The sequence below is a fragment of the Bos indicus genome, chromosome 5, assembly GCF_029378745.1.
Source record: "Bos indicus isolate NIAB-ARS_2022 breed Sahiwal x Tharparkar chromosome 5, NIAB-ARS_B.indTharparkar_mat_pri_1.0, whole genome shotgun sequence".
Lineage (NCBI taxonomy): Eukaryota > Metazoa > Chordata > Mammalia > Artiodactyla > Bovidae > Bos > Bos indicus.
In genome coordinates, this window is record NC_091764.1 from 44,030,972 (window position 1) to 44,054,880 (window position 23,909).

The following is a 23,909-nucleotide window of genomic DNA, read 5'->3' on the forward strand; positions in this document are numbered from 1 at the left end:
GAATACTGGAGTGGGTTGCCATTTCCTTCTCCAGAGGAACTTCCCAACCCAGGGATTGAACCCAGATCTCCCACATTATAAGCAGAAACTTTACCGTCTGAGCCACCAGAGAAGTGTTATAACAGTAAAGACAGACAGAAGCAATTTACTGGGACTAATTCATTTACTTACTTCAAATCTTAAAGTTAATATGAGCCAAAATTCTAGACATAGAAAACATGCTTAATAAATGCTTGATAAGTGAATACATAGTGTACTATATCTCCTTTTTAAATAATCCGCTTGAGGATTTTTTTTCATTCAGCATAAAAGTAAAACAGTAATTTAAACATATATAAAATAATTGAATTACAGAATGATATTCAAATATGATGATGTTTGGAGAAAAAATAAAGGCTCTACCTACCTTGTCCAGTTTGACACCTTCGACCACTTTCAAAAGAAAAGAGATTCGAATCATAACCATAGCGTCGGAGGCAGAGGTAGTGCCATTTTACCGAGTCACGTTTGCGAGTGTATAAAATCAGTTCTGTGTCTGTAAGTTCCATTATGCCAGAACCTAACTCATTTCCATCATCATCCACATTAATGACCTAAAAAAAAAGTTTAATTAGTACTAACTTAATGCTCCTCTCGACAGTCATGCACATATTTCACTAATTTCAGGAAAATGTACTATTGCTGACTGGTTCAGTTATTGTTATTTCATTCAACAACCAATGTTTTTGTATGGCATGGATTATGTAGCAGGGCAATACCTGGTTCATAACTCCAAAGAACTCACATTCCCACTGAGGAAGTAAGATACACAAAGTCAACATCACAGAACTGTAAATGCTTAACTAACCTAACAACTGAGTACAACAGACCCTGCAGAATGCAGGAACTATAGCCAAGGGTTGTTAGAGAAGCCTTCACATATGAAGAAAAGGGACTTGAGCTGGGTTTTGGGTATAAGTAAGTTTGCACGCATGCATGTTCTGTCACTAAGTTGTGTCTAACGCTTTGCAGCCCCATGGATAGTACTAATAGCCCACCAGGGTCCTCTGTTCATGGGATTTCCCAGGCAAGAAGGAAATAAAGAGGGTGAGTTGGTGGGTCAGGACTTAGGGGGCGCAACCCTGAAGATACAGTGCTATAGCAGAGACAAGGTACATCTCAGACAGATCAAGACAGGACTGGCACTGAGTTCTTGTCAGGGAAGGCCTTACACTACTGAGTTTCAGAAAATGGCCAGAGACTTTAAAGAACAGATAACACTTAGGGAGAATTTACTATACTCCTGGGTTGGGCCAAGTGCTTTACTTGTATTTTGTCATTTAATGCCAATCTTAAACTGCAGGTAATACTATTGTCTTCATTGCATACAAATGAACAAAGACTTGGTGACAATGTAACTTGTCAAAGGTCACAGAGCTATGAAGCAAGAAGGTTGTGATTTACACCAAGGTTTATGTGATCCAGAGGCTGATTTATAGCAGACTGAGGTCAGAATATGAGAGGCATTAATAGCTGTGGATGAGTAAGGAATGGAGCACTTAGTGTCTAAGTAGCAGAACACCACTGAAGTTTTAGAATAACGCAAGAGGAAGATAAATCTGATGTCAACTGCAGGATGGATCACAGAGGTGACTGGAGGTAGAGTTCAGTTACGAAATTATCCAGGCATTAAACAATGACTGAGAACTAGCGACAGGACTGAAGAGGCACCTATAAAATGGCATTTTAAAGACAATATTATCAGGTCATTTCAAAGAGGGCTGATGGGACCAAATCCAGGGGCTCTTATCACTGTGACCAAAGATTGAGTTCTCCAGGGGGTGTAACAGTCACTCAATAGTGCTGTTGTTTTCCTGACGGAGATACAAGATTTAGCCACTCATATCCACAACTGATGATATAGGAAGGTAATAAATGTACATGTCTTCTAAGTTGGGGGAAAAAAACGAAAGTATTATCAGAATTGTGTGGTTCTAATTGGACACAGAAGACCAAAGGAAAAGAGGATTTCACAGTCAATAAAAAAATGTTGTCCTTGTTGGTTAAAACAAGAAAAGGAAGAATGGACAAAAAGGAAAATAAAGAGACTCTGAAGATACTAGTGAGGAAATAAGAAGATGTGTTAAGTGAAGTAAAAGAAGAGCATCCAGGTAGGCAGCAAGAGCTACAACTCATCCAGTTTTTACTGACCTTAAACTTGTTCCGATGGTTATCTGGGACAGTGTCTTTATCTGGACAGCTACAACAGCTACCCATGGCTTCTTCAGAAGACCATGTGAGCACTACATGAAAGATAATTTGCAAAAAATTATTAGATATAAGATATGCAAATCACAACACAGAAAAAGACTCTAGAAATCACCTAATAGTCCTGTATTATTTTAATGAGGAAAATTAAGCCCAGGAAGGTAAATGGCTAGAGCTAGACTTCACACAACTAGCTGGAGAATTTTACTCAGCATCAACAAGAATAAGTTTGTTAGGCAGACTTCATAGAAGCCTCATATTTAGTTTGCAAAAGTCTGCCTATTTTAAAACTATCTAAAAGAAACCAATTTAAGGTTTCATACATAACACTATTATACTTAAGTCATTCACGGAATTAACCCTTTATGGCTTACTAGGATTTCATGTCTATTTTCATTAATAAATTTCCAAAAAGATGACAGACTTCTGGCTTGGCAAGTATTTTGATTCATACTATGCACTGTCATATTTTTTATGGATCCCTCCAGACAAAAGTGGTTAATAAGACACAAAAACAAATCTGGAATAGTTCATTAAGAGAGAAAGAAAAACAGTAACAGAGAATATTGGCAAAACTCTAAATGTGTCTATCTAATCCTTTCCCACAGAGGGTAAGAGATAAGTGGTTATAGTTATATTAAGTGTTCAAGAACACTCCAAGTGAACAAAGGAAACTTCACTTACAAACAAGGGAAAGAATCAGAATGGATGTGAAAGTATTTGAAAAAAGGGGAAGGGAAGGAAGCATAAGAAGTTACTAAACATTAAAAATACAAAACTGATTAAAGCTTGTCTAGAATTCTTCAGCAGATCTTTACTACCTTCAGGAAAAAAAAATGCAAAAGCTCAAAAAGTCGTTTACCTTATGGTCCTTGTCTACAAATTCAGTCTAACCTCTCACTCCTCTCTGCTTCAAGCCGCACCCAGTCATACCAAACAGTTTCCCTAGAGCGTCTTGTTTCCTCACACCTTTCCATGCTGCTCCTTCCTCAAGATTCAACTCAGAAGACAGTGCCTTCAGGAAACCTTTTCTGACTCCAATCAACTGGGCAAGTTATATTCCTTATGTCCCTTATATCCCCAAAGCATCCTGAGCTTCCCAGTATCACAGCCTCTTTCACAGTTTACTTAGTAGAAATTGTGATGGACTGTTCACTTATCAATCTTCTTCCCTCCACTTTGAGCTCCTTTCCAGTAAGGATGGAATTTATTCATTCCTGCTATCCCTGTGCCTTACATAATAACTAGCACACAGTAGACACTCTAAGTCTCTTGTAAGTTAAATGAACGCACTAAAGGAAGATAAAGAATGTTGGCAGGTATAAGGATTAAACCAATTAAAAAAAGTAAACTAGTGTATAAACCAAAAGAAGTGATAAATAAAATAGTAAAGTTAAGACTCATATTTTGTGGTGTCCTCACACTAGTCAGAATGGCCATCATTAAAAAGACGGTGTGGAGAAAAGGGAATCCTACTACACTGTTGGTGGGAATGTAAGTTAGAAGCCACTATGAAAAACAGTATGGAAGTTCTTTAAAAAAACACACACACACACACACACAAAACGAAAAATAGAATTGCCATATGATCCAGCAATCCTACTTCTGGGAAAAAATATATGGAGAAAACTCCAATTTGAAAAGATACATGCACCCCAATAATCATAACAGCACTATTTACAACAGCCAAGACATGGAAGCATGCTTAATGTCTGTTTAATGATGAATGGATCAAGATGTGGTATATACACCTTAAAGTGAAAGGTGCTCAGTTGTGTCCAACTCTCTGCGACCCCAAGGACTATACAGTCCATGGAATTCTCCAGGCCAGAATACTTGAGTGGGTAGCCGTTCCCTTCTCCAGGGAATGTTCCCAACCCAGGGATCAAACCCAGGTTTCCCGAATTGTACAATGGAATACTACTCAGCCATAAAAAAGAATGAAATCTGGCCATCTGCAGCAACATGGATAGACCTAGAGATCACTTACTTACTAAGTGAAGTAAGTCGGACAGAGAAAGATAAATAACACGTGACATGTCACTTATATGTGGAAACTAAAATGTGACACAAATGAACTTACTTACAAAACAGAAACAGGCTCACATACATAGAAAAAGAAACCTACAGTTACCAAAGGGCAAAGCGGGTGAAGGGAGGGATAAATTAGAGGAGGTTTAATAGATAAAACAACAACAAGGTCCTACTGTATAGAACAGAATTATATTCATTATCTTGTAATAACCTATAGTAAAGAAAAGAACCTGAAAAAGAATATATATATAAATAATATTTATATACTATTTACATATATATAAACTGAGTCACTTTGCTGTACACCACAAACTAACACAACATTATAAATCAACTATACTTCAATTAAAAGTTAATAAATTTATATAGGGAAAATGTGTGATGACATAAATAAAAAATCTTGTTACATAAAGGAAAAAGACAAAGACTCATATTTGGTATCTTGTAACTAATATGCCAGCTAAGTATCACGGTGTAAAGATGACAGTCAATCGTGTACCTCTCAAGAGTCATGAGTCTAAAGGCAAAGACAGAGCTGTCAACAGATAATGCATTATGATAAACCTTATATTAGATTATAAGAAGAGTTCTGTGGACACAGAAAGAAGCAACTAACTTTCTGGATTAGGAAGGAAAGGAAGCAGCATTTGAGCTGGTACTTTAAAAGGTGAGCAGAAACAGTGTGCTAGGCAAAACACAGAAATAGGCACTAGATAAAAAAGTAGGTGCAAAGATAAACGTCCTGAAAGGTGGTGCTATACTCAGGATAAAGTGAGGGATCCAGTACAACTGGAGCGCAGGGCAGGCTGAAATACAAGCAGAAGCCAAAGTACACATCCTGAACAACAACCTAGGGGTCTGGGATGCCAGCTAACTAACCTGAAGCCCACCTGTCCCCACCGCCCCTGCAGTCAGATGGACATGACTCCACCATGGCACTTATCATACTCTACTGTAATGTTTAGCTGTCTCACCAGCCACATCACTGTGTTCTCCATTAAGAGAGGAACCTTGTCTTCTGAATTTTCTAGGGCACTAAGCATACTGTTTGACATAGCAGATAATTATTTCATAAAAGTTTAATTTTTAAAAATCAAATCACTAAGTGTTTGGGACTTCCCTGGCAGCCATACTTCCACTGCAGGGGGCATGGGTTCAATCCTTAGTTAGAGAACAAAGATCCCACATGCCAGACAGCACAGTACAAAAAAAAAAAAAAATTTAGTAAGTGTTTAATAAATTATGAGGAGGCCAAAAGAATATTTTTCAAAAAATTTTAAAGCAGAGAGATGACAGAAACAAAAATACAAAAGTCTTCTTGAAATTGCTTATCCATACTCACCACTAACTCCTCAAGAAAACAAAGAGCTAAATGATTACTACAGTGTGGCTTTTGCTTAAATAAAAAAGTCTCAAATGAATAGTTTTCAACTATTTCCAAAAAGGAGTAGAAAAACCATTCTTCCACTTGACATCTTCATAGGCTACCTGTTCAGGCAGCACCTCTAATTCTGTCAGGGATATATGAATGGTGGTACAATCTACTTGGGGACTCTATCTACATTGAGTGTTTCAGTTCAATGCAAACATAATTAATGAAAAGCCTAACATGTGACACGAAATCCTTATATGCCATTGCAAAGAGTAAAAATTTCATCCTACTCAAGATGGAAAGCCACTTAAGTATTTTAAGCAGAAAGTGAGGTGGTCAGGACTTCATTTTAGATAAAATTTTACCTTGGCTCAGAGGAAGGGTAAGCCAGTTAGAGACTACTGAAAACTGAAATATGCCAAAGACTTAAAACTGGAGCAGCAACAGTAGGAAAGATGAAAATGATGAATTTAAAAAATATTTAGGAAATCAAGTCAGCAGCACTGAGTGTCCAGCTAGGGATACAGGAAGTAAGAGGCAGTTTTCAGTGCAAATAAACGGTGCTGGTTCCATTACCTGAAATAGGAAAAATCTTTTCAGAGCTTCAAGAGGAAGTGATGGTGGTTAGTTCAGTTTTAGACATGTTAAACTGCGATTCCCAGAGAACAACCGAAAGGAGACATGTAATAGAGTTAAGTACATCAGAATGGGCTTGAGGGAAGAGGTAAAATATTGGGGCGCATGGTATTTGAAACTATAAAACAGAAGATCCTGCTCAAGAACAGGATGAAGAGCAGTCTGCTGAACCTGAAATTCTAGGGAACACAAATGTGTAAATACTAGAGAAAAACAAGTGAAGGAGAAGAAAATCAGAATGGTACAAACTAAGAAAAGAAAGTGTCAAGAAGGAGGGTCCTCTCCATGATGGAGTGTTAGGTAGAGGCAGAAGCCATTATGCCGTGAGCAAATGGAAGATGAGGAGTAGTCCTCCAGAAAACAGAAAAGGCTCTTTTAAGAACACAATGAGAAAGGAAAGCCTCAAGTGACAGGGTGTGGTTGGACATGGTTTCAAAAGAAAATACACTTCTTGAGTTATTTGTTGTTTTAAGATGACACAGGTTTGTGCAGATTTGTAATCAGTATGTCAGTAAAGTTTAAAGAATATAGGAAAAACCAAAGGAAAGAGACAGCCAGAAGACGGATCAAGACAAGCAGGGAGACGAGACTAGAGCTGAGTTCTGGGACCCAGACTCAAAAGCGTGCCCAGAGGAGAAGAAATGCCTTGTGATCTGAATAGATGTGAAAATGAAAGTCACTCAGTCATGTCCAACTCTTGATGACCCCATGGACTACGCAGTCCATGGAATTCCCCAGGCCAGAATACTGGAGTGGGTAGCCGTTCCCTCCTCCAGGGGATCTTCCCAACTCAGGGACTGAACCCAGGTCTCCTGCATTGCTGGCAGATTCTTTACCAGCTGAGCCATCAAGGAAGCCCTCTGAGGAGAGATAGCAGAAAAGAAAGATGAGTGGAACATATCAGAGAAGCTGAAACAGATAGTATCCATCATCTTACATTTCTTTTGTAAAATAGAAGGCAAGTTTGCAGAATGAGGGACTTGAGGAGAAGGGTAGGATTTTTCACTGAGGAGCTACACAAGAAAAGCAGCAGGATTATTAAGCAGGCTATGCTGAGACTGAGCAGAAGCTGGAGAATAAGTAGAAAAATAATATATTTTTCTAGCTGTGCTCAGCAGTCCAGAGGGTAGACAGATCAACTGACCCGAGTCAGAGGGCAAGAGGACAAATAAATGAAAGGATATTGGCAATATAGGGGTTTGAAGCGATGGGCCAACAGGTCTGCTCAGGAAAGAAGCAAAGAAAGAAGAGGGCTGATGAAACAGGAGAAAACAGAGGGAGGCAAAAAGGAACAGGAGGCCTCAGTATGGTTGAAAAATAGGCTTAGTATGAGTGAGAGTCTGAGGCCGTTCTGGTCAATCTTCCAACACAGAAGGAGACTTTTTTTTAATGCAGAGTTTTCACCCACGTCTCTGACTCCTCCTCCTGAAGCATAAACTCCCAGGCAGGGGTTAAAACAAGACACTAGACAGTCTACATCTATGACAATCACATAAATACTTGGAGACAATCTGAGTTACCTAAGACCTACTAATATGCATGAATACTATAAACACTTGATGAGAAACTACATGATCTCATAAACTCATTCAAGTTTATAACTCCGCAAAAACACAAATAGATGTACTACACTCCCTCTAAAGGTAGCCTCTGTTTGGGAAGACCAACATTGCAACAACTGTGCCAGACATTTAAATTAGTAAATACTGTCTTCTTAAAGTCAACTGTCCTTATTTTGAGGTCTGGGAGGTAACAACGTAGTTTTTTAATCACTCAGTTGTGTCTGACTCTTTGCGAGCCCATGGATTGTAGCCCACCAGGCTCCTCTGCCCATGGCATTCTCCAGGGAAGAATGGGAGTGAATTACCATTCTTTTCTCCTGGGGATCTTCTTGACCCAGGGACTGAACCCAGGTCTTCTGCATTGCAGGCTGATTCTTTACCATCTGAGCTACCAGAGAAGCCCAAAGTGGTATCAGGAGGCAAAATAATTGCATTCAAAATACCATTATTAAAATCTCCAGTTCAAAAAACTATAATTTGTGGACTTAATGATTTTTTAAAAAGTAAACTTCAACTTACCTAGATCTGGCCATTAATATTCTTAGCCTCTGCTGCAGCATCAGGAGTTTAATCATACTTCAAAACACCATGTTTTCTTTGTTTGCTGACTTAACCTAAAATTAACAAGAAAACGTCAAGAAATTGTTATTTCTTTAAAAACAGTTTTTCTTATGAGACTTCTGGCAGCACTGTTAGTTCTGTTAATCTATTTAAACAAATAAAAAGTCTAAATTTTTATTAAAATGTAGTATTTTAAAAATTAATATAATGTCTACATGGTACCAATTAACACAGCCTTTTAGAAAGAAAAGTAAAAATGCGATAGCTCTAAAAGCCCATTTTAGCCAATGGCAGGCTAATTCTCCACCTCCAGTCACTTCTCTTAAACCTCACTGTCACTCCTCCTCCCAGAGTTGACTCTAGAATCCACGCTCTGTATCTTCCTAATCCACAAGAGCCCCCAGAATAAAATCAGAAGAGTCAGTCATCAGAAAACAGTATCAACAAGCATGCCATAGAGCCTCAGGATAATGACATAAATTATAGCAATAAATTACAATCTAGAGTTTCAAGAGATTACAATATACTTTTGAAAAACTTCTGGTTAATTTATTCACTTTTTACAACACATGAAAAAAAATTAAATTCAAAGGTGAGCACTAGCATTTACTAAATAGCTATACTATATTAGGCATTATGTTAGGGGGTTTTTTACAAAGCCTCATTTTAATCTATATATTAACAAATATGACTGATACCCAAAACACACATTTCTAAAACCATGAACCCACACACAAACAAAATTTTTCATGCTGGACTTCTAACCTATACATAAAACTGGCGATTCAGGTAGGAGTTTGCTCACACTTGTGAGCTGCTGCTACACCCTACATTACAGTGGGCAGCAACCAACTGTTTTTTCCTTAGCAGTTTTTTCTCCCCTCCAGAAGTTTAACATACATCATGCTTTACCTCTAGCTTATAAAACTGTCCACCTAATTCTACCATAAATCGTTCCTCTTACGTGATGTTTGTCCAGCTCTCTAAGAGATTTTAGCCAATTAACTAAGAAAAAAAAAATCTCTCTTCTTTTTACTTGATCCACTTATAAGCATCCCACAACCCCTATCCTGAAAAGAGTTTATTCATAGTAAACATGATTAAGAGATGTATTCCAATACCAAGGAAAAGTCATAAGTTCTAAAAGGAAGTTAAACATACAAAAGAACCAGTGTGCAAATCTACAAAGCTCTTGATAATATTAAAAATCCTCTGTGAGAAACTCTGGAAAATTTATATTCTCACCTTCAGATCTTTTTTAATTCTGATTTTTTAAATTGTGGGAAAATACACATAAAATTTACCATCTTACCCATTTTTAAGGGTACAGTTTAGTAGTGTTAAATATATTCACTACTGTACAACCAATCTCAAGAACTCTGAAACTCTACACCCATTAAAAAACAACTCATTTCCCCTCCACCCAAACACTAGCAACCACCATTCTACCTTCTGTTTTCATGAGTTTGACTAAACACATCATATAAGTAAGACTGTACAGTTCAGTTCAGTCGCTCAGTCATGTCCGACTCTTTGTGAGCCCACAGAGTGCAGCAAGCCAGGCTTTACCTGTCCTTCACTATCTCTGGAGTTTGCTCAAACTCACATCCATTGACATGACATGAGACTGTACAGTATTATCTTTTTGTGCCTGCCTTATCTCACTTAGCATAATGTCTTCACGGTTCATCCATGCTGTAATTATGTGTCAGAGTTCCTTTCCTTTTTTTAAAAAAACTTTTTATTTTGCATTGAGGTACAGCCGATTAACAATGCTATGATAGTTTCAGGTAAACTGAAAAAGGACTCAGCTATATATATACATGCATTCTTGCTCCCCCAAACTCCCCTCCCATCCAGGCTGCCACATACCACTGAGCAGAGTACTTTGTGCTATGCAGTTATGTCCTCATTGGTTACCCATTTTAAATACAGCAGGGTGTACAAGTCCATCCCAAACTCCTTAACTATCCCTTCCTCCCAGCAACCGTAAGTTCATTCTCTAAGTCTGTGAGTCTGTTTCTGTTTTGTAACTAAGTTCATTTATATCATTTCTTTTTGGATCACATATATCAGGGATATCATGCAAGATTTCTCTTTGTCTTACTTCACTCAGTAAGACAATCTCGAGGTCCACCCATGTTGCTGCAAATGGCATCATTTCGTTCTTTTTAATGGCTGAGTAATACTCCATTGTGTGTATGTGCCACATCTTCATCCATTGCTCTGTCGATGGACATTTAGGTTGCTTCTGTGTCCTGGCTATTGTTAATAGTGCTGCAATGAACACTGGGATGCATGTGTCTTTGAATTATTTTCTCATGGTATGTGTCCAGTAGTGGGACTGCTAGGTCACATGTAGTTCTACTTTTAGTTTTTTAAGGAACCTCCTTACTGTTCTCCATAGCAGCTGCACCAATTTACATTCCTACCAACAGTGTAGGAGGGTTCCCTTCCCTCCACAACCTCTAGCTTCATTGTTCGTGGATTTTTTGATGACAGCCATTCTGGCTTGTGTGAAGTGATATCTCACTGTAGTTCTGATTTGCATTTCTTTAATAATGAGCAATATTGAACATCTTTTCACATGCCTCTTGGTCATCTGTATGTCTTCTTTGGGGAAATGTCTGTTTAGATCTTCTGCCCAGAATTCCTTTCCAAGACTGAATAATATTCCACTGAATAAAAACTTGCTAATTCATCCACTGATGGACATTTATCTACCATCTGGCTATTGTGAATAATGGTGCTATGAACATGGATGCACAAATCTCTCTTCAAGACCCTGCTTTCAATTATTTTGGATACATACCCACAAGTGGTACTGCTAGATCATATAGTAATTCTATTTTTAATTTTTTGAGAAACTTCCATACTGCTCTCCACAGTATGTCTTCTTTAGAGAAATGTCTATTCAAGTCCTTTGAACATTTTTTAAACAGGCTGTCTATTCTTTTTGTTGACTTTTAGTATAAGTTCTCTATATATTCAGGATATTAATCCCTTATCAAATATATGATTTGCAAATATCTTCTCACATTCTTTGGGTTGTCCTTTTCACTCTGTTACATACTGTTTGAGGTAACAAATTTATTTCTCAGTAAGTCCAGTTTGTCTACTTTTGCTTTGGTGCCCATGCTTTTGGTGTCATATCCAGGAAAGCACTGCTGAAACCACTGTCGTGAAGCTTTTGCCCTATGTTGTCTTCTAAGAATTTCATTGTTTTATGTCTTACATTTAGGTCTTTGATCCAGTTTGACTTAATGTTTGTATATGGTGTTAGGTAAAGGTCCAAGTTCATTCTTTTGCATGTGGATATCCAATTGTCCCAGAAGCATTCGCTGAAGACTCGCTTCCCCACTGAATGGTCTTAGTACGCTTTTCAAAACTTATTTGACGAGACATGTGAGGGTTTATTTCTGGGTTCTCTATTCTATTCCACTGGTCTATGTCTGTATTTATGCCAGTACCACACTCTTTTTACTATGTGGCTTTGTAGTAAGTTTAGAAATCAAGAAGTGTGAGTCATCCAGTTTTAAGGTTGTTTTTGTTATCCAGGGTTCCAAGATTCCATATGAATTTCAGGATAGGCTTTCCTATTTTGGGGGGAAAAAATCATTGGAATTTTGACAGGGATTGCACTGAATCTGTAAATCTCTTTGGATAGGACTAATGTTTTAACAATATTGTGTCTTCTAATCCATGAATATGGGATGTGTTTTTATGTCCTCTGTAAGTGGTATTCTGTAGTTTTGTGTGTTCTGCCTCCCTGGTTAATTCCTGAGTATCCTATTTCTTTTGATGCCACTGTAAAAAGAACGGTTTTTGTAATTTTTTATTCACTGCAAATTTATAGAAACGCAACTAATGTTTACATGTTGACTTTCTACCCTGAATTCATTTATTAGTTCTGAAAATACTTTTTGTGTGGAATCTTTAGGGTTTTCCACATATAAGATCATCTCAGCTGCAAACAAAGATTATTTTACTTCTTTTCTCTCAACTTGGATGACTTTGCTCTGGCTAGAACTTCCAATACTATGTTAAATAAAAGTCATGAGAGTGGGCATCATTGCCTAGTTCCTGATCTTGAGGGAAAAGTTTTCAGTCTTTTACTATTGAAAATGATGTCCGCTGTGGATTTTTCATATATAGCTTTCATTATGTTGAGGTGGTTTCCTTCTATTCCTAGTTTTTTGAATGCTTTTATATGAAAAGGTGTTGAATTTTGTCAAGTGCTTTCTTTGCATTAATTGAGATATTTTTTTTCCCTTCATTCTCTTAATGTGGTGCATTATGTTGTACTATCCTTGCATTCCAAGAATAAATCCCACTTTGACATGGTATATAATCCTTTTATTATGTGACTCAATTTAGTTTCCTAGCATCTTGGACATTTCTCAATGTTTATAAGAGATACTGGCCTGTAGTTTTCCTGTAATATCTTTGTCTGGAATTGTTATCAGGGTAATGCTGGCCTCACAGAATGAATTGCAAAGTGTTCTCTCCTCTTCAAAATTTTGGAAAAGTTTTGAGGACAGACAGTAGTTCTTTAACTGGTAGACTTCACTAGTGAAGCTAGGGCTTTTCTACGTGAGAGACTTTTTATTATTGATTCAATCTCCTTATCTTATAGGTCTATTCAGATTTTCTATTTCTTTGTGATTTAGCCTTGGTAGGTTTTCTATTTCCAGGAATTTGTCCTGTTCATCTAGTTTCTTCAATTTGTTGGCATACAACTGTTCATATTACTCTCTCATAATCCTTTTTATTTCAGTAGAATTGGTAATGATGTCACCAGTTTCACTTCCAGTTTTAGTAATCTGAGTCTTTCCTCCTTTTTTCTTAGCCCATCCAGCCAAAAACTTGTCTATTTTGTTGATGTTTTCAAAAATCACACTTTTGGTTCACAGACTTTGTTTTTCTATTCTCTATCTCATTTCTCTCTCCTTTAATCTCTACTATTTCCTTCCTTCTGCTAGTTTGGTTTTAGTTTACCCTTTTTCTATTTCCTTAAGCTATAAAGCTATAGATCTTTTTATATTTTAACATAAGCATTTATAACTACCCAAATCCATTGTGTCCTGTTAAGTGTTGGCATGTTGTGTTTTCATCTTCTTTTGCCTCTAAGTATTTTCTAATTCCCTTTGTGATTTCTTCTTTTATTTGTTGTTTAAAAGTATGCTGTTTAATTCCTACAATTTTGTGAATTTTCCAGCTTTCTTTCTGTCATTGATTTCTAACTTCATCCTCTTCTAATTGAAGATGATACTTTGTATGATATTTATCTTTGAAAATCTTTTGAGACTTAATTTGTGGCCTAACATCACAGTCTACCCTGGAAAATGTTCCATGTATTCTTGCCCTACTGAACATTTTATCACTATGTAATATGTTCGTCTCTTATAACCTTTTAAAATTTAAAGTCTAGTTTGTTTCATACTAATACAGCCACACCCGCCCTCCTTTTGGTTACTAAATGCATGTATATCTTTTCCATTTTTGCGATTTTTTTTTGTCCTTGAATCTCACATGAGTCTCTTATAGGCAGAGTATAGTTAGATCATGTTTTTATCCATTTGGCCAATCTGTCTTTTAATACTGATAAGGAGAGCTTTGTTATTGTTGCTGTTTAGTCACTACGTTGTGTCCGCGACTCTTTTGCGACCCTGTGTACTGTAGCCTGCCATGCTCCTCTGTCCATGAGGTTTCCCAGGCAAGAATACTAGAGTGGGTAACCATTTTCTTTTCCAGGGGCTCTACCCAACCCAGGGATCAAACTCGTGGCTCCTGGACTGGCTGCTGGATTCTTTACTGCTGAGCCACCAAGTATTACTTCTGTCATATTACTGTTTGCTTTCTATATGCTTTAAGCTGCTTTGTATTAAGCTGTAGTAAAATGTTTAAATTCCTTTCTCAGATCCTTTTGTGTATATTCTATGGTTATTTTCTTTGTGGTGACCATGGGGACTGTATTTAACATACTAAAAGAATAGCAGTTCTACTTGAATTTATACCAGTTTAACTTCAACAACATACAAAAACTACTCCCTTACAACTTGATCCCCACTCCTTTCAGTTCTGATGTCACAAAATTGTATCTTTATACACCATGTGCCCCAAAATGTAAACTAATAATTAAATGCACTAATCTCTTAAATTACGTAGAAAATAATTACAAAGATAAAACAATATGAGCTTTTAGGCTAATAATTTTTTCCTTTTAATGTATTAACTTTTAAATCATGTAGAAAATAAAAAGTATAGTTATAAATCTTTGTTACAATAGAATTAGCTTTTATATTTCCCTCTGTATTTACCTTCATTGAGATTTCTCTCTCTCCTTACAACTGCAAGTTGCTGTATAGAACTGTTCACCTTGCAGAACTTTCTTGTGCATTTCTTGCAAGGCAAGTCTAGAGGTAATGAATTCCCTCAGCTTTTGTTTACTTGGGAATACCCTAATTTCTCACTCACTTCTGAAGGACAGTTTTGCTAGATAACAGGATTTTTGATGGGTAGACTTTTTCTCCTTTTGGCGCACTGTGAATATATCAGCCCACTCCCGTTTGGCCTCCACAGTTTCTGATGAGCTATCTGCTACTAATCTTACTGAGAATCCCTTGTAGTATGTGACAATTAAGTCTTCTTCCTGCTGTTTTCAAGATTTCTGGCCTTTGTCTTTTGGAAGGTTTATTATAATGTGTCTTGTTCTATGTCTCTGTGACTTAATCTTTCTTGGAGGGAAATGAGCTCCTTGGATGTTTATGTTCATGTCTTTTATCAACTTTGGGAAGTTTTCAATCATTATTTCCTCAAATGTTCTCTCTGCTCCTTTCTTTTTAGGACTTCCACAGAATGTCTGACAGTGTCCCATAAGTCCCTCAGGCTGTTTGTTTTTTTCTAATGTTTTCCTTGGGAATCTTAAATCTTTGTCTGCTGATTCTTTGTTCTGCCTGCTCAATGCTGCCTTTGAATTTTTGTACTAAATTTTACATTTTAGTTACTGTACTTTTCAGCTCCAGAATTTCATGATGCTGCAAATGGCATTATTTCATTCCTTTTATGGCTGAACATAAAAGGAATTTTATGTTCAGTATTCCACTGTATATAAACATATGACATCTTCTTTATCCATTCATCTGTCAATGGATATTTAGGCTGCTTCCACATCTTGGTTATAGTAAACAGTGCTGCTATGAATATTGGGGTGCATGTATCTTTTGGATGTAGTTTTCTCTGGATATGCCAAGGAATGGGATTGCTAGATCTTTTAAGGGTGCCACTCCTTTAAATTTTCTGGATATCACTTTAGTAGGTGGGGGAGGGGCTTGCAACAATGAGGTATGTGCAACAACAGTAGATGCTCACCTTTGTCTATACCTCTGTGACTAGAAGCAGCAATCTCTGACCCAATTACAGATTGCTGATATTTGGAGAAGAGGGTACTTTTTGCCTACTGTGTCTCCAAAAGCTGTATGAAAAGCTGCACAAAGGTGGCAAAAGAGAATGGCTACAATTTTACACCTGAGCCTCTTCCTGGCAGCCTTCAATAGTTCCATAGTTCTAAAACAGTTGTATCAGATTCTGCTATCTAGGTGGGGAAGACAGATTCCTGACGCTTCCTACTCCAGCTTCCCAGAATCCTCTCTAGGGCTCTTCTTGGGGATCAATATTATTTAGCTTCAGTGTTTTAAATTACTTTACTAGAAGTGCCAAATATTGTGACTTTTTTGCTTGCTTTTTTACTGCTTTTCAGTGCAAATATACAGCATATCAGTTGTATCAGGAATTAAATGACTTTATGTGCCTTATTTAAAAGGATGTGCTACACTGTGCGTGGTGCTAAGTTGCTTCAGTCGTGTCCAACCCTTCCCGACCCTATGGACTACTGTAGCCCGCCAGGCTCCGCTGTCTGTTGAATTCTCCAGGCAAGAATACTGGAGTGGTTGCCATGCACTCCTGCAGGGGATCTTCCTGACTCAGGGATTAAACCCATGTCTCTTATGTCTCCTGCATTTGCAGGCAGGTTCTTTACCACGGGCGCCACCTGGGAAGCCCATTTAAAAGGATACTTCCTATTAAAAAAAAAAATACATTCTGAGTTCCAAACAAGTGATATAACACAGCACTCCTGGAATGAACACCCTGGGTAGACAGAGGGTATCTTGCCTTTGACTTTGGAACATGGATGCCACAGATATCTTCTTTGGTTTCTTCTGACTAGCAGAAGGCTTGGAACTGAAAAGTGATGGGGAGGTAGTGAGAGGGAAGAAGTAGTTTAGCTACTATACAGAGCTATAATCTTGTAACATGGATGTTTTTCTATAGAACAGTTATATATGTGTTTATATACACACACAAACACACACACATAATGAACTGTGAGTTTATACTCAAGGGGAATACAATGATTTTATCAGAAAAATTATCAAAGAGCTAAAAGTTACACTAAATACAGTCAACTAACATGCTTTTTAAATAAATTGGTTTTAAAGCCCCTACTTTATACCTCACCTAGAGCCAGACATCCTGGAATGTGAAGTCAAGTGGACCTTCGAAAGCATCACTATGAACAAACCTAGTGGAGGTGATGGAATTCCAGTTGAGCTATTTCAAATCCTAAAAGATGATGCTGTGAAAATGCTGCACTCAATATGCCAGCCAATTTGGAAAACTCAGCAGTGGCCACAGGACTGGAAAAGGTCAATTTTCATTCCAATCCCAAAGAAAGGCAACACCAAAGAATGCTCAAACTACCACACAATTGCACTCATCTCACACGCTAGTAAAGTAATGCTCAAAATTCTCCAAGCCAGGCTTCAGCAATACGTGAAGAGGAACCAGAGATCAAATTGCCAACATCTGCTGGATCATCAAAAAAGCAAGAGAGTTCCAGAAAAACATCTATTTCTGCTTTATTGACTATGCCAAAGCCTTTGACTGTGTGGATCACAATAAACTGTGGAAAATTCTGAAAGAGATGGGAATATCAGACAACCTGACCTGCCTCTTAAGAAACCTATATGCAGGTCAGGAAGCAACAGTTAGAATTGGACACGGAACAACAGACTGGTTCCAAATAGGAAAAGGAGTACGTCAAGGCTGTATATTGTCGCCCTGCTTGTTTAACTTATATGCAGAGTACATCATGAGAAATGCTGGGCTGGAAGAAGCACAAACTGGAATCAAGATTGCCGGGAGAAATATCAATAACCTCAGATATGCAGATGACACCACCCTTATGGCAGAAAGTGAAGAGGAACTAAAAAGCCTCTTGATGAAAGTGAAAGTGGAGAGTGAAAAAGTTGGCCTAAAGCTCAACATTCAAAAAGTAAAATCATGGCATCTGGTCCCATTCACTTCAGTTCAGTCGCTCACATGTGTCCCACTCTGCGACCCCATGAATTGCAGAATGCCAGGCCTCCCTGTCCATCACCAACTCCCGGAGTTCACCCAAACTCATGTCCATTGAGTCGGTGATGCTATCCAGCCATCTCATCCTCTGTTGTCCCCTTCTCCCCTGCCCCCAATCCCTCCTAGCATCAGAGTCTTTTCCAATGAGTCAACTCTTCGCATGAGGTGGCCAAAGTATTTGAGTTTCAGCTTTAGCATCAGTCCTTCCAAAGAACACCCAGGACCGATCTCCTTCAGAATGGACTCATTACTTCATGGCAAATAGATTGGGAAACGGTGTCAGACTTTATTTTTTTGGCCTCCAAAATCACTGCAGATGGTGACTGCAGCCATGAAATTAAAAGACGCTTACTCCTTGGAAGGAAAGTTATGACCAACCTAGATAGCATATTCAAAAGCAGAGACATTGCTTTGCCAGTCTAGTCAAGGCTATGGTTTTTCCAGTGGTCATGTATGGATGTGAGAGTTGGACTGTGAAGAAAGCTGAGCACTGAAGAATTGATGCTTTTGAACTGTGGTGTTGGAGAAGACTCTTGAGAGTCCCTTGGACTGCAGGAAGATCCAACCAGTCCATTCTGAAGGAGATCAGTCCTGGGTGTTCTTTGGAAAGGCTGATGCTAAAGCTGAAATTCCAGTACTTTGGCCACCTCATGTGAAGAGTTGACTCACTGGAAAAGACCCTGATGCTGGGAGGGATAGGAGGCAGGAAGAAAAGGGGACGACAGAGGATGAGATGGCTGGATGGCATCATGGACTTGATGGACATGAGTTTAAGTAAACTCCGGGAGTTGGTGATGGACAGGGAGGCCTGGCATGCTGTGATTCATGGGGTCACAAAGAGTCAGACACAACTGAGCGACTGAACTGACTGACGGACTTTATACCAGACATAGATTCACTTGGATTATCTCAATGCACAGGACCACCCTGTGAGGTACGTACTGCCATTATTTCTGTGAAGCAAATAAGGAAACCAAGGCTTGAAGAGGCTAGGTAGCTTTGCCAAGGTTAACAACTGATAAGAGGAAAGGCCAGAACTGAAGCCAGATCTAACTACAAAGTCCAGGTTCTAATTAATATATGTAAATAGCTTAAAATAGAGCTCAGCATATAGTAAGCATGTAGTAAATGATAGCTTCTGAAATAATAAGAATAATTTATTATAACACAATATTGTATGCCTTTGGCACTCAGTCAAAATTTCTATGCCTAAAATTTCTTATTCATAAGATTAGGACACCTATTTCACAAAGTTGTTTTGAAAACCAAATAAATTATGGCTATAAAGACATTAGAAAATATACAGTGCTTAAAAAGACAGTCATTATTATATCACCACTATATGTAAAATCCTGTCTCATATCACAAAGGAGCCTTTTGCATTGCAGACACAAAAGCCCAGAATTTAAGCACCATCCTTGTAACAGAAGTTACAGTAATAACTTTAGTAAAGCTGTCTTAAATGATTTCAATATAAATTCTTGCAGAATGACAGGCAAAGAGGACACTGAACTCTATTCATGAGCATGATTATACATTTATTGCTCAGCAAGATATATTTACTCTTTAGGTTCACTAGCATGGAGGGTGAACTTGGCTTTTACTACAGTAGTTATGTTCAAATACAACCATGACAGAATATCTATAGTTAGAAGCATAACAATATAACTATATTTTGGGCACAGCTGTCATATTTATTGATAATTACATTAAGACAATCAAGAGAACAGCATTCAAAAACCGTATTCTTTGTGTCAGTGGTCTGGTTGACTGTTTTTAAACTACTGGGTAGGTCTTTTCTAGTTATCATTTTTATTTTTTTTAATGTTTATTTACTTATTTGGCTGTGCTGGGTCTTAGTTGCAGCAGGCGGGATCTTTTACTTGTCACAGGTGGTTCAAGTTGAACCTGCCCCCTGCATTTGGGAGCACGAAGACTGCCACTGGACCACCAGGGAAGTCCCTCTTTTTTTCTGTACTGATATACCCTGGTTTTCTGTTTATTCTTAACATTGTTAAGGATTTTTTTTAATTTACATTACTCTAATGAAGAGAAATTTTTAAAAAAGTTAAGGAAGGAGATTCTCGGTACATTCTGCTAGTCACTAAACCAGAGCCATTCTGTAAAAAGTGAGGATACATGCAACAGTTTCCTTGCTTAGCTGAAATTTTAAAATACACATGTATACAGTAAAACAAAAAAGTACTCAAGTATTTTTAAGCATCTATCCATGAATATGGTTGTATCTGCATAACTCTAAAATTTTCTTCAGGTTTTTTATTCTACTAAGGGAAATGTTGGTGAACCATTCCCTTTTTTAACTCTCAAAAAAGTCAATTACATTACTTAAAAATCACTTCAATATCTAGTACTTTATTTTCTGGAAACTCCTTATGTTTAATCTAAATTCCTTGTATTGCAACTTAAACCAGATTCCTCTCATTTCAGTCTTCTCTGTAAGAGACAAGTAAAACCCGGACTGTCAAAAAAGATGAAGTACATGCCTATACATATTTGAACAGCCAGGAACTGATTTTACTAAGGATAAATCTAAAATACTAATAAACATTTATTTCTTACTTTAGACATAGTTTTTTAATTAAGCTAACAAAAAGTTACTTAGTAAATAAAAATGATTATAAACAGCTATCAATAAAAATGAATTCATTTTTCCATCTATACAATAAAGCATCAAACAAGTATTTTCTGAGCACCAATTCTCTTTGCCAGGCACCGAGTTAAATGTTAAAGAAATAAAGATGAGTACACATTCCCTGATTCCAAGAAATATACTGTTTAGTGAGGGAGGCAGACAAGAAAAGGAATACAGGGCAGAGTTACAGATCCATGCAACAGTGCAATGTGAACATTTAACTCAGAGCAGAAGGAAAGGCAGAAGTGATCATGGAGCCACTAAGTCAAGTCCCAAAAGAGAGATGGGAGCTTGCTAGGTCAAGGGCAATCCAAATTAAGAAGAGTGCATACTATTAGGTTAGTAAAAAGTAACTGCAGTTTTGCATTGCTGAAATTTTCCAGTTGCTATTAGAATACATTCTTAAATAAATGTGGTTATGGTACACATCATTCTAATGTGCATTCCTCACTTTATGTTTTGTTGTTAGTGACTTATCACATGCTACTTATTTTACATTTATTTTAGACTATGGAAATGATGTTAAACAAAAAGCAAATTTGAGAGATTTTGTTATTCGAGTTCAAAATGGGTTGTAAAGCACTGCGGAAAACTCACAACATCAACAATGCATTTGGCTCAGGAACTGCTAACAAACATGCAGCGCAGTGGTGGTTCAAGAAGTTTTGCAAAGGAAACAAGCGTAGTGGCCGGCCATCGGAAGTTGACAACGACCAATTGAGAGCCATCATCAAAGCTGATCCTCTTACAACTAAATGAGAAGCTGCTGAAGAACTCAATTTTGACCATTCTATGGTCATCTGACATTTGGAGCAAATTGGAAAAGTGAAAAAGCTCAGTAAGTGAGTGCCTCGTGAGCTGAAAGGAGATTAAAAATAATAATAATAATCGTCATTTAAAAGTAAAAACTGCAATGCCTGCAGTTCATGGTCGACTGAAAGGGCCCAATTCTTCACGACAACACCCAATCGCACATCGCACAACCAGCACTTCAAAAGTTGAACAAATTGGGCTTCCAAGTTTTGCCTCATCTACCATATTCACCTGACCTTTCCTGCCAACGGACAACCATTTCTTTAAGCATCTCGACAACTTTTGCAGGGAAAATGCTTCCACAATAAGCAGGATGCAGACAATGTTTTCCAAGAGTTTGCCGAATCCCAAATTTTTACACTACAGGAATAAACAAACATATTTCTCATTGACAAAAATGTGTTGACTGTAATGGTTCCTATTTTGATTAATAAAGATGTATTTGAGAGTAGTAATAATGATTTAAAATTCATGGTCCGAAACCGCAATTACGTTTGCACCAGCCCAATAAAGCACAGAAACCTAAAAGAACTATGACAGCCTCCAAAAGCAAATAGGTCCTTTTAGTTGGAATGTAGGGTATGCATGGGAAAATAATAGGAGACAGTCAGGAAGGTGGGCTCATGCCATTTCATGAAGTGCCAGTTTATACTGCTGAGGACAGTTCACATTTTCCCTTACAATCTTAAATTGTAAATTCTACCAAAATACTTTCCTATAGAAGAATAAAGTCTAGAATAAATACAATGAGAATATCTAATTCCTAAGAATAAAATTAAATTCTACTAAATTGCCTGAGGTCTAACCAGTAAGTCACAGCATCTGTCTTTAAACAGAAACATACTTCCAACAGTATCCAGACCTGCAGTGAATGTCACTGTAAGATCATGACCTGATCATCAGATTCTCCCCATTTCATTTCTGGAAAATGTTACCCACTTTAACACACTGAATTTGACTATATCACTTTCAATCATGCATTTGGATTTAGGATAGAAATCCAAGAATCTGTATGTATATCTTTATCTCAGTTCAGTTTAGTCGCTCAGTTGTGTCCGACTATTTGCAACCCCAAGAATTGCAGCATGCCAGGCCTTCCTGTCCATCACCAACTCCCGGAGTTCACTCAGACTCATGTCCATCAAGTCAGTGATGCCATCCAGCCATCTCATCCTCTGTTGTCCCTTCTCCTCCTGCCCCCAGTCCTTCCCAGCATCAGAGGCTTTTCCAATGAGTCAACTCTTCACATGAGGTGGCCAAAGTACTGGAATTTCAGATTCAGCATCATTCCCTCCAAAGAAATCCCAGGACTAATCTCCTTTAGAATGGACTGGTTGGATCTCCTTGCAGTCCAAGGGACTCTCAAGAGTCTTCTCCAGCACCACAGTTCGTTCAAAAGCATCAATTCTTCGGCACTCAGCTTTCTTCACAGTCCAACTCACATCCATACATGACCACTGCGAAAAACCATAGCCTTGACTAGACAGACCTTTGTTGGCAAAGTAATGTCTCTGCTTTTCAATATGCTATCTAGGTTGGTCATAACTTTTCTTCCAAGGAATAAGCGTCGTTTACTTTCATGACTGCAGTCACCATCTGCAGTGATTCTGGAGCCCAAAAAAATAAAGTCTGACACTGTTTCCACTGTTTCCCCATGAAGTGATGGGACCAGATGCCATGATCTTCGTCTTCTGAATGTTGAGCTTTAGGCCATCTTTTTCACTCTCCTCTTTCACTTTCATCAAGAGGCTCTTTAGTTCCTCTTCACTTTCTGCCATAAGGATAGTGTCATCTGCATATCTGAGGTTATTGATATTTCTCCCAGCAGTCTTGATTCCAGCTTGTGCTTCTTCCAGCCCAGCGTTTCTTATGATGTACTCTGCATATAAGTTAAATAAGCAGGGTGACAATATACAGCCTTGATGTACTCCTTTTCCTATCTGGAACCAGTCTGTTGTTCCATGTCCAATTCTAACTGTTGCTTCCTGACCTGCATATAGGTTTCTCAAGAGGCAGGTCAGGTGGTCTGGTATTCCCATCTCTTTATCTACCATCCATATTACTATCAGTCAAGAATTGTATGTCTGTGTGTTTAGCAAATACTGAGAAAAAAGTACTAAAATGGCTTAAGATACAAAACACAACCTCTACCTTTAAGAACACCAGTCATAATTAAACCCTGGAATCATCTATAATCTTGGAACATACTTAAACTCAAAAACACTGGTGATGAAATTTACACAATTAAATCTACGTGCCCATAATCTCTGCCCTAAGATACAGAAACACACCTACAGATGTGCAAACCCAGTACATGAGTCACACTCTGCCTTAGATAATCCAGTACTGTAATTAGTTCCAATGGCAACAATCCCAGCACCTTCAATCACAAGAAAATTATTATCAGCCTCAGGAACTCCCAAAGAAACTCTTAGTTTAAGTCTTCTGTTGTAATATAAAAATATATACCAGAAAATCATATCCAGCAATCAAGGGGTGCACAATCTGTTCAACAGATCACGTAGCTCTCTACACTAAAAATTCACAGACTGCACAACAGAAAGAAGATACATGATTGAAAGGTAGCAGCAAAAAGAGTATAGGTGTTCTCCAT

At 37.8% G+C, this 23,909-nt stretch overlaps 1 protein-coding gene, 1 long non-coding RNA gene and 1 other non-coding gene across 6 annotated transcripts in view; 2 read left to right on the forward strand and 1 right to left on the reverse strand.

Moving 5' to 3' along the window:
- Nucleotides 1-22,319, forward strand: part of LOC139183120 (uncharacterized) — a 35,422-nt gene extending 13,103 nt beyond the window's left edge. The window contains exon 3 of the long non-coding RNA XR_011566605.1: nucleotides 16,934-22,319. This is a non-coding gene — a long non-coding RNA (uncharacterized lncRNA). The remainder of the gene's footprint in view (nucleotides 1-16,933) is intronic.
- FRS2 (fibroblast growth factor receptor substrate 2) overlaps nucleotides 1-23,909 on the reverse strand; it is a 109,711-nt gene that overhangs the window by 8,342 nt on the left and 77,460 nt on the right. For all 4 annotated transcript variants that reach the window (XM_019960830.2, XM_070789311.1, XM_070789309.1 and 1 more), the window contains 3 exons: nucleotides 8,371-8,465; nucleotides 2,191-2,282; nucleotides 407-593 (listed from right to left, as the gene is read on the reverse strand). In XM_019960830.2, coding sequence (XP_019816389.2) covers nucleotides 407-593; nucleotides 2,191-2,256 — 253 coding nt within the window. In that variant the 5' untranslated portion in view covers nucleotides 2,257-2,282; nucleotides 8,371-8,465. The remainder of the gene's footprint in view (nucleotides 1-406; nucleotides 594-2,190; nucleotides 2,283-8,370; nucleotides 8,466-23,909) is intronic.
- LOC139183350 (small nucleolar RNA SNORA25) lies at nucleotides 1,743-1,870 on the forward strand. Its single transcript, XR_011566945.1, has one exon. It is a non-coding gene; the product is annotated as a small nucleolar RNA SNORA25 (small nucleolar RNA).